Consider the following 10,742-nt stretch of genomic DNA (forward strand, 5'->3'; position numbering starts at 1 on the left):
CAATTTCACCCCACTAGACTTTTTTATTAGAGGGTTACGTGGCGTTGGCTAAGACCATTGACCAATGACCACTCAGGCTTTTTGTTTGAACTGTTCTCACGTAACATGTGGACGAGACGTCTGGAAGCATGCAAAGCAATGCCCTGGGGATCCTGACATTAACGTTAGCATGTAACCGTACCCTGCGAGCATCCACTCAACAACAGCGCTACCCACAGTATAAATGAGTTAAAGGCGGTTGTATTGTAAGGATGTTTAATTATATCTTTATGCCACTTTTGTAAAATAATCACCGGGATGTTACAACCTTTTTAAGTGTACTTATAACAGATCTGTGACTGTTGTGCTTCGCTCTGTGATTCATTCATTCAAAAAAAATTCAATAATCACACATGATTTGACAAGTAGTTCATCTTCAACGATTTAAGTCTGATTTAAGTCAACACCAGAAGCTGCTACAGTACACATAGATGTTGTTTCTGACACAAACAAACAAAAAGAGAAACGGATACATATCAAGGCATGGTTTTAAATCTAAAAGCATGATAATACGACTTTGCATGAAAACAGAATTGTCTCCTTAAGAACAAAAGGCACAATAAAAGGCCCTGAGGTAAAGAGGCCACCATGGTTTTATGTCAAAAATACTTCAAATACCATGTTTCAATCCTTGAATTCAAGTGCTTGTCTTATAGCCATTCATCAATCTCTACTGCCAAGGCAAATCAGTCTTTTTGAGGCATTTACCCCAAACCATTCACAAAAAAAAAATTGTCTAATAACTATAACAACTTAAGAAAAAGTGAGTGCATGACATGAACTGTTGCTCTGTATAGATTAGCTCTGATTAAATTAATCTTTACAATTTTGTGTACTTGAATGATACGGTTTAAAAATCAAGAGAAGTCAAAAATGAACTAGATTCATAACAAGCTTATTAAATTATTCAAAAAGGTGTTAATTAAAAGGACAATTGTCATTGTCTTTCACAACCACGGCCCAAACTCCTGCCATTTCTAAAACTACCACTAAACAACCGACTGTCTTTAGGTCCAGATCCTGAAGGTCTAAAAAGCTGTCGATAATTACAAATATTTCAAGAGAGATGTCTTTAGGCGTAGAAGACAGTCAGCAGCTAAAATCAAACAAGCCATTAAAATGGGTGAATAAATCATTCTTTCTCAATTACAATGACCTTTTTGTCCCAAGAAGTATACTTTTAAGCGTTCCCTTTTCTGCCCCTCTCTATTCTTCCCTATTACAGTACAAATGTGCAACAAGCAAAAAAAAGTAAGACGATAAACAGCTCAAATTAAAATCTAAATTAGAAAACAAATGGACGTACTGTATTATTTGGTCTGTAGAGAACAAAAAGTCAAAGTAAAAACAGTCAGTTTAATGTAGCCCTGTATTTAGATTTGGCACTTTTCCTTTCTGCAGATAGAGAATTGCACTGGAATAAGTGAAACCAGAGAATAAGGGTGAGAAGAGAGGAGCTGTGGAGAGGGTATGAAAAAATACACTGTACAGCTGAACCAATAAATTAGCTACTCCTGATGTGGCAGCTATGGTGTCACATCAAGATGCGGATGAGAAACAAAAGAGATGACACGAAAAGTCCTGAGGGTGTGTAAGTTGAGTGAAATCCATGGGCACAACGACGGAAGGCTCAGATAATGGCATTAGTGCCACGAAGGCCGACCCCACGGGCAAACTGCTCCAGCAGGCCTGAGATGGCACCAGAAGGGCTTGGAGCCGATGACTTGAGTCCCACTGTAGAGCTGTAGGCTGCAAGGAACAGCTCCCTCACCGCCTCCAACCTCACTTGCCTTTCAGGTACAAATGTGCACCTACAAAGAAAAGAGAACAAAAATGTTGCTTGGGCACTTTTCCATTGGGAACGGCTAATTTCAAACTTCTGCTTGGGCATGGGCCATGGATGTCCACTGACGGCAACATGGACAACATAATCTAAAAACATTCTTCAGCCTTAATGTCATACATTTAAAAAATATAGATTTTATTTGTTCTGGTGAATGCGGCACATTCCTTTAGGGATAATCATGACTAATCAACATTCATACTCGTACTCATCATACTCATTCGGTCTCGGTTTTATTGTCAGATTACAAGAATACAACAGGAAAGCGGTGAATGAGTTCGGATGGGGTCGGAGCATGTATGAGACTCACATTCGTCCGCTGGGACCCTCATCCTGGAAGCTGAATGGAAGAGGAGACTCTGAGGGCACTGGGGGAAGATCGTGGATGCTCCCACATCCTGACACAATTTGCCAACTGCCATAATCTGTGGACAGCGAGGAGCCTGACCGAGCATATTCAACCACTGGCCTGAGATTCCGAAAGAGACATAAAACATTAAAAACATGATTGATAAACACACAAAACCACTACAAAATGAACTTCCTAAGTACTCGCCTCCTTCCTGGTACAGCTAACGGGGTGCTTCCCGTCCGAGTAACATTTTGATCTGAGTGGTTGGATGAAGAAGAGCTCGAGGACTTAAAGGACCCCAGAGGACTGGCCTCCGTCATTAAATTCGGTGTTCGCTCCTCCGACGTGATTGGTCGGTTCCAGTGCACAGAATGAGCAGACAATGGTATGCCTTTCCTCCTTTGATAAACACTACATACGTCAACATCATTTAAAACGGCAACCATACAAAACAATCCATAAAACTGTGAACAAGAGAGTGAAATTAACGACAGGGACACTTTCTGTGGCTAAGGACAGGTTGCAAGTGTCTTAAGACTGGCCAGTGTGCACGAGATCCATTCGTGACCTCCATCTCCATCTGGCTACCTGACTGATTCAGACAGTAACAGGACATAGAGTGATATTATAGGTGCTTGTAAGCCTCACCCATTAGAAGCCTGTGGTCCAGTGGTGATCAGGTCTGCAGCTTCTGCTTGTAGACTGGAGGGAGCAGATGTATCTTCTGTGATGAGAGAGAAATCACTACTCAAACTTGTTACACTACCCCGATCTCTGGGCTCTGAGAGAGAAGGAGAGAAAGAAAGAAAGAAAGAAAGAAAGGTCTGCTTTACTACTGTAGTCAGAATAAATCACTGAATCCCTTATTTTAATTTAGAAGATAAAACGTACTTAACTGGCAGAGGTCATCGACTGTGAAGTCAGCATCTTTAAATTGAGAATTTTTTCTTCTATTAAAGTAAAAAAAAACAAAAAACAGACATTAATACAGTTACAGGCTGCAAACATTTGGGTCACTGAGAAATTTAGCATATATGATTTTTGTGCCCTATTTGCAAATCTCAAACATAACATTTTTAGTAAAAACTTTATGTTTTAGGGTTATTAGGCCATGCTTATATCGACTGATGGTCCAGCAGAAGTCCCACCGAATTCAAAGTTCAACATATCTTTGATGATTATTGACCCTTGGACACCAAAACTTTGGCAAAAATCCAATGACTAGTTTGTAAAAATGAACTGATTGCCTCGGGAAACATTTTTCTTGGTGTGAGAAGCTTGTAATCGAGATGTACATTGACAAAAGTTAGTATTTCAAATAATATAAGGCTGTTGAGTCTGAGACAAACACTTAAATGTTACACAACAAAATGCTTTGTTGCCAAATTGTGAATTACTGATCTAATGCTCAAAAGAATATTGAGTTTTAAAATAAATGTTGAGGTTTAAAAAAAAACAAAAAAAAAAACTAGAAACATTTGGTAAAAGTACTGCATGAAATGTTTAATAGTTAATTAAAGATGAAATAAAATGCTAAATTTAAAAAAAAGGCTGCAGGTTATTATTGCTGAATATAAGTAGAATATAACAGTGGGCATCATTTGTTTCTGTTTACAGCAAAGAATAAGAGATCATCTTATAATTTTAGAACTAGTAAGTTACGAGAAAAAGTTCATATTGCTTCATATTTTTATCTTTATGCTTACACATTTCAGAACAGAGGTGAGAAGTGGCCTGTGGTAAAAATGATGGATGATTGCACCATTTATAAAGAAAAATAAATACAATCTCTTAAGTCAGATAGCTTACCTTTGTTTTTTTATGACTGAAAATGTGTCACAAACAATATGCTTCAGAAAATTGAAGCAGAAAAAGAAAATCTAGGAGAGAAAATATCAAAAATCAAATTTAATTTATATAACGGACACATGAACAATCTGTCTGGGAGGTGTACAAATAAAAAAAAAAAAACATTCTTTGCATAGGTATTAAATATATGAAGTCTCACCTCCTCCCCCTTAGAGAGCCGATCAGGCAGCATGTGACTAGAAAAGGACAAAATTAAAAATTTATTTGTTGTATATCTAATAATGGCAGAGCATCACTTTCTGCAGACATATTTTTATTTTTTGTCCTTCAGACTACCTTTAGCAAATGTATTTACGTTATAAAACAAGATCTGAAAGACTCAGCAGATATGTTTTGTGCTTATTACTTATAGCTCAAAAACTGCTAATCAAAATTAATCAAGGCGCTCAAATCAATCAAAATTATTCTAAAGCTATAATGCTGTTAACAAAGTCACATGGAAGACTGCAGGTCACATACTTGGGCTTCATGCGCCAGTCAAAAAAGTGCGAAGAGAATGAGAATGTTCATGAATGTGAGAAAACAACCATTTTTAACATCGGACCTTTTTTATTTTTAATATAGCTACATTATTGTCTATGAATGTGTAAATGAAATAGAAACGAGACTAACCCAAAAAGAAACCAGTCATATGCGATAGTCAGGTAAAGGATCTCAGACGGCTCCAGACTGGCATGAATGGCACCGTCCTGTAAAAAGGAAGTGAACACAAAGAAAGGTAAAGAAAGGGAAGGGGAACGGAGACGAGGCGAGGATATTTAGCAACATGAGTGAATAAAGGTATAAAATGAGGACATATGTAATGAGAGACACAGGAATTAATACTTACCGCCCACAAAGAAAGTCTGAGCAGAGATACAAAGAGAGGTGTCCTGTCCCAGCCTGATATACAGTGCACCAGCAAACCGTTCTCATCTGTAGGTCACAACACAACAAACAGTTATCCTAGTGAAACGCTCTACAGGTTGTTGCAGACGTGTGTGAACGTGCAGTTACTTACCATCAGAGTTGATGATGTGTAGAAGCAGTTTCAGGTAGTTCTGAGTCTGCTGCACCAGGTCCCATGACTGAAAAAGATGAGGACAACAATTACAGAATAAGTCAGGTTAAATTATATTTAAACAGGGCATCCAGGATTCTTTACATTTATAAGAGACGCTGAGTACCTGATATTCACTCCAGTTGATGTTGAGGTTTTTTGTAAAACAAGCAGGGATTGTTAAAGGAGCATCCACATAGTCCTATACACACACATACAATCAGAAGTGATGGTCAGCGAAAGAACAGCCGTAGAGCGAAACCATTTCTTTTGAGCATTTTTTGTGTTTGTGCAAGGACCTGATTCCAGTTGAAGACGAGCCCTTCTGCTGTGTAATCTCTGTCTTTATATTCCCTGAAGAATTCACATCCTGAAAAGAAGCGCACGAGACAACTAATATTACAGCTACACTGTGATGATAACTGCCATTGAATAAGATATCAGCATAAAGAAGATCTTTACCTGGATAAGGCACAGAGAGTAGGGTGAAGTCAGCATAGCGTTGGGCCTTGTCCACCTTTTCTGAGGAAGTCACACTGGAGACAAACACAAAATTGCAAATAAATTAAGAGATCATTGAGAAACAAAGAAAAATGATAATCTCACTAGTACGAAGTTGTCCAGCATACGAGAGGCAGTCATTGCTGATGTCTTTAATAAGACACACATGCCAAAAAGAAAAAGGTGCACATCCAATTTGTGGCAGAAGTTATATTTTATGAGAAGTATCTGTTAGTCTCTTACATTTACAAGAACATAAATGAAAATAACATTGCTATGTTAAAAAATTATGACTGTCTGGTCTTAGATCCTGATATTGGCTCTGGATTTGAGTCAAAGAATGTATGACACATAATTTACTACATAATACATGACACATCGTTTACAAAAAAACCAGAGAATGGGACATCACTAACATCAATGGAACAAAGTTCACTCACTTGAGACCAAACTTGACCTTCTTATTCTCTACCATGAGGTCACAGATGTAGCGTACAGACAAATACTTCAACAGCTTAATGTCAGAGCCCCTAACCTTATCAAATAACTGGGAATCATTATTCCTGTAAAGTGACAAAAAAGACCAGAATAGGACCATTAGAAGACAAATATTTTATTACAAAACACACACAAATCAGTTATGTCACGATTCACAAGAGCATGCCAGAACCATTGTTAAAACTAACTGTCCATACAATTGAAACATTTCGGCTGTAAGATTGTGTTCCTTGCCATCTTATCTTACCGAACTGCACAGTCATCCTCCAGAACCTCTTCAGCATCACCAAAGGTGTCATCTGAACCCCCTGCAATAGTTTAAGATGAAACCTAATGCAATCCAACAAATAACGTGCACAGCTACATCTAAACTGCCCCACAGAATGACGAAGTTCAGACCATGTTAGAAATGCCACAATAACTCTTTCGAGGTATTAAACAATGGATGTAGTTTAACCAATTAACAACACAATTTAAAATGCTATCTTGTAATATCTGTCCAAACCCGCTCCTGGACGGCCACCATCCTGCACAGTTTAAACCCTAATTTAATACACCTGAACCGACTATTTAAAGTCTTTAGGTTTACTAGAAACTACCAGATAGTTCCAACTTCCCACAAAACACCTGTCTTGGATTAATGGTTTTAACTGGCCAAATGAGATTTGATGACACCAGGACCATGGCAATGTCATGACATGTCTTAAATGGATGTAAATGTTGAGGAAGACTAGGACTTGAGTAGCAGAAGTTTATTTATTTTTCCAGATTTACATTTTGATATATGGGTATGTGTTAGGGAACATTTCCAGAAAGCAAAACAGTATATTCACTCTGTTTGAACTATAACTAGATATCATTTGACCCTAAACTGCAGTGTGCAAGGGGGCTTCCATATTTAAAACACAAAGTGACTTGAGTTAAGTGTCATGTAGAGATCTCAAGGGTGACATGAATAGCATGAACAGCATTCGGTACAGGGATCATTTGGTTGTTTGTTTCTTGCTCTTCTGGAAATTCGACGTTGTCACTCAAACTTGTCACGTCTAGTTTTCTAATGTTGGGAAAACGTCACGAAACATTATTGTATTTACAGCTCCTTGCAGCACGCTGCGTCAAATTATTATCCGTCAAATTCTGATGCTGATGCAGCTTGTAGTAGCTAACTGCGATTGCGTACCTGAAAAAATGTAGTTGTATCCAGTGCGTCCATAAAGTTCGCCCCAACCTGCTAGCGTGGATGATCGACACACATGCTAAAATAAAGGAGAAAAACAAAACAGTTTAAGGTCAACAGAACACAACCAGAAACACAGGCCCCTGATAAAACTAACTACAGAGGAGTTTAGAAGCTTGTAAGCAGCTCCTAGTAATTTATACCAACCTTCAAATTTAAAGGCTGACAGTCCAGAACTCAACACTTCAGTACTAAAGATTTCACGAGAAAAGATTCTATCTGTTATTGACACTATGATTTGTCAACTAACCAAATGTCTAGCAGGGGCATGTCCTACAACTATAACATAGAAGCCTATTGCAACAGAAATTATCGGGTGATCCAAAAATTGTTCACCGAACATTTCCCAGTTGATTCAAGAAAATAGTTACCTTTCCATTGTAGAGGATGACTGGACAGACAAATCTCCCTCTACAGCGAGCCATCTTGCTGCGGTTCACCAGATCCTGCAACCTACTGATCTGCACTGTACTCTCAAAGCTGAACAAAAGATTGAAATTTACAATGCACTGGTGAGAGCAATTTATCAATATACAATCAGCCAAGAACTTTGCCCACATGGACATTCAACAGAACAATTCATAAGAAAAACAGGTACAATGTCAACATTATAACAAAAAGGTACGTCTTAGGTATTTCATTTAGAGATATTATCCTGAAGTTACAAAACCATGCAGTCTTCTCACAATGTTCTTAACTGCAGACATGACATCACTATCAAGAAAATAAGCAATGTAGTTACATTAATCAATATTTCTACAGCAGTGATGTACAGTAAGGTAATTACAATGTAGTGAGTGATGAATCAAAATACATAGGCCACGTTCCGTATCTTTGTTTTAACATCTGATTGAACGCTACTATAATGGAACTGTAGAATCTCAGAATCAAGATCCTGATCGTGAGCTTATCTCCCAATTCTGACACAATTTCATCACATTCATTATCTTAACATTTTCCAAATGGTATCTGGGTGATCAGTGCTGCTCTGATCGAGCCATTTAAAATGATTTTAAATCATTAATTCATTTCAGTTAATTAGTATATTTAATAATACAAGTAGTGTTAACAGGCTATACATCTCAACATTACGGTTGTTCCCTCACATAACCCTCAACAGGATAAATACTGAAATACCTTAAGTGAATAATTGCTTGCAAAAAATGCAACAAACCTAGGAATTAACATTTAAATTTTTATGTTCTTAATTTTGTGGAGCATACTGAAACTAGTGGCACACATACCATTTAAATGAAAAAATTGATGCCATTTTTTCTAAACTTTAAAAAGACACCAATGTTTTTACCTCTCTTTATTATTGTCTGAAGATTCATACTCCAGAAACACAATCTTCCGTGGGTAGTGACCACACACGTCTCCATTGGTGTTGTGGATGACACTGTACTTGTAGTCCCGCTCAAACAGCTCCAAATAGCGCTTCTCTATTCTCTCTACCTACAAATACATAGAAAACAACACAACATTACCACTGTGACTATTGTGATGCCGTCGCACTCTCTGCGTGAGCGTACAAATCAGTTAAAACTGTCCAACCAGTTTAACAACTACTGCGCGTGAAATATAAGAACGGTTGTGTCATTTTGACACAACCTGCATTATTTCCCTGGACTTTCATCACCTCGGAATACAAGCAGGTCTGAGACAACACCTAACGTTAACCACAGCACTGAGCTACGGTGCTCGTGCAGACAATGCGAGTTCGAACCTGAAAGTCAGACTGTTTTAGTAACGTCTAATTGGCTGTTTGCATTTATACTTCTGCAATTGTGTGTTTGAAGGGCAGTCAATGAATGGCCTTTTAGTTACTATACTATCACAACTGTGGCCCAATCACAGTACTGTGGTCCATATAGCCAGGATGTACAGTTTTAAAGTGGTACACTTAAATAAATCAGCCTTTACGGTTGAGGGTTAGTTGTAACTACTTTGGTGAAGCATGAGAACACCAGCGTCATCTTGAATACTCATAAAAAATGTAATGTCTAAGATGCATTCATTTTTTCTCTGCTCAATCTGTGACTTTGGAAAGAAAGACTCGTGATGTATGAAATCAATTTCCCTTTGTAAGTTCCTTAAAGTCTTATGAGCTGCTTCCAGAAAAATGCTTAATTATGAAAACCTTATTGTGTAACAATAATAAGAAATTGCTTTTTTTCTTACATCACATGCAATTTTCAAAATCATTAATGAACTCGTTTATTATTATTATTATTTCTGTATTCATTTACAAACTTTATTTATGCCAATCATATACTGATAATTGACAAATGTGCATTTTCAAATGACGTTAAACCAACAAGAATGCAAATCTGGCACGTGTTTGAAACTACACTTTGTCACCTTTTTACGTCATTGACCTACTTAACGCTTGCTTTGAATTATGGGAAGGGAATGACTGATGTGTGGTGTTTTCGGTCTTACCGACGGGGTGACCTCCTTCGCTCTGTACTGACTCTTAGAAAACACATAGATCAGATCGGTTATCTCCTCGCTCCGGCTAGCCATGATCGAGCCGTCCCCCGCCTTCTGCTCGATCCGAACCCGCCCTTCACTAAACAGCGCAGCTCCCTGGGGCCGAGAGGATCCTCCAGGCCATCCCTTCAGAGCGAGCTTGTTCCTCACCGCCCGCTTTAAGGCGCCGGGGCCGGAGCGGGTGGCGCGTCCCGAGTTCAGGGTCCTGGCGGGATGGTTCCCCTCCACAGTACTGGTGATCAAAATAGCCCGTTACCCGCGGTACTAGACGTCACGAGGAAGACGTCAAGACTTCTCGCCGCTTTTATTTCTCCAGTCAGCAAAAAGAAAGAGTTGTGCAATTCATTTATGATAAAAGCTCTGCTTCGGCGTGTCTTTTCTTTCCCAGCACTCGCGTCAAAACACCGCATCCCACAAAATCTCAACACCTTGCCACCAATCGGACGACTTCTTATCCTTGCGTCTTTTTATCCTTGGGTTTTTATAATCGACTTGATTTCGATCTGGAGACCAAACATTTAGTGTTATTTACGACGCCCGAACGATCGGCTGTGAGCTAAGGGGATACAATAGAGCGGTTTGTAATGTTGCAATGAAATATATCCGTGTTGGACGTATATAAGGAACTTTAACCAGGGCCAGTAGTAAACAGGAAACTGAAGGGATCATGTGATCGATACTTCCTGAAAGATGACGTCAAGCTGCGTTGTCTGCCATTTCAGCAGAGAGCCGTCTTGCTTTTGACGTTAGACTGAAAGTTTTACATTAGTATTAGATTCAGCAAGTGATGAAAATAAATCTGGTTTCATTAGACATAAGCATATATTTAATCATTTTTTATCTTAATTTTACCCTTGTATTTATTTAGATA

At 38.5% G+C, this 10,742-nt stretch overlaps 1 protein-coding gene across 2 annotated transcripts; it reads right to left on the reverse strand.

Moving 5' to 3' along the window:
- Positions 1-241: 241 nt before the first annotated feature.
- Positions 242-10,529, reverse strand: mtmr14 (myotubularin related protein 14). 2 transcript variants are annotated; one of them, XM_043241638.1, is made up of 19 exons: positions 9,821-10,529; positions 8,685-8,833; positions 7,750-7,858; positions 7,322-7,397; positions 6,389-6,449; positions 6,084-6,206; positions 5,605-5,678; positions 5,442-5,512; positions 5,270-5,344; positions 5,104-5,170; positions 4,933-5,018; positions 4,716-4,792; positions 4,243-4,279; positions 4,044-4,114; positions 3,126-3,184; positions 2,883-3,015; positions 2,439-2,633; positions 2,193-2,351; positions 242-1,850 (listed from the first exon to the last, which is right to left on the reverse strand). In XM_043241638.1, the coding sequence occupies exons 1-19, from the start codon at positions 9,902-9,904 to the stop codon at positions 1,670-1,672; spliced, it is 1,887 nt and encodes a 628-aa protein (XP_043097573.1). In that variant the 5' UTR covers positions 9,905-10,529; the 3' UTR covers positions 242-1,669. The 2 variants fall into 2 exon arrangements, with proteins under 2 accessions (XP_043097573.1, XP_043097572.1); XM_043241637.1 differs by having other exon boundaries at positions 2,439-2,645.
- Positions 10,530-10,742: the final 213 nt, after the last annotated feature.

The sequence above is a fragment of the Puntigrus tetrazona genome, chromosome 6, assembly GCF_018831695.1.
Source record: "Puntigrus tetrazona isolate hp1 chromosome 6, ASM1883169v1, whole genome shotgun sequence".
NCBI lineage: Eukaryota > Metazoa > Chordata > Actinopteri > Cypriniformes > Cyprinidae > Puntigrus > Puntigrus tetrazona.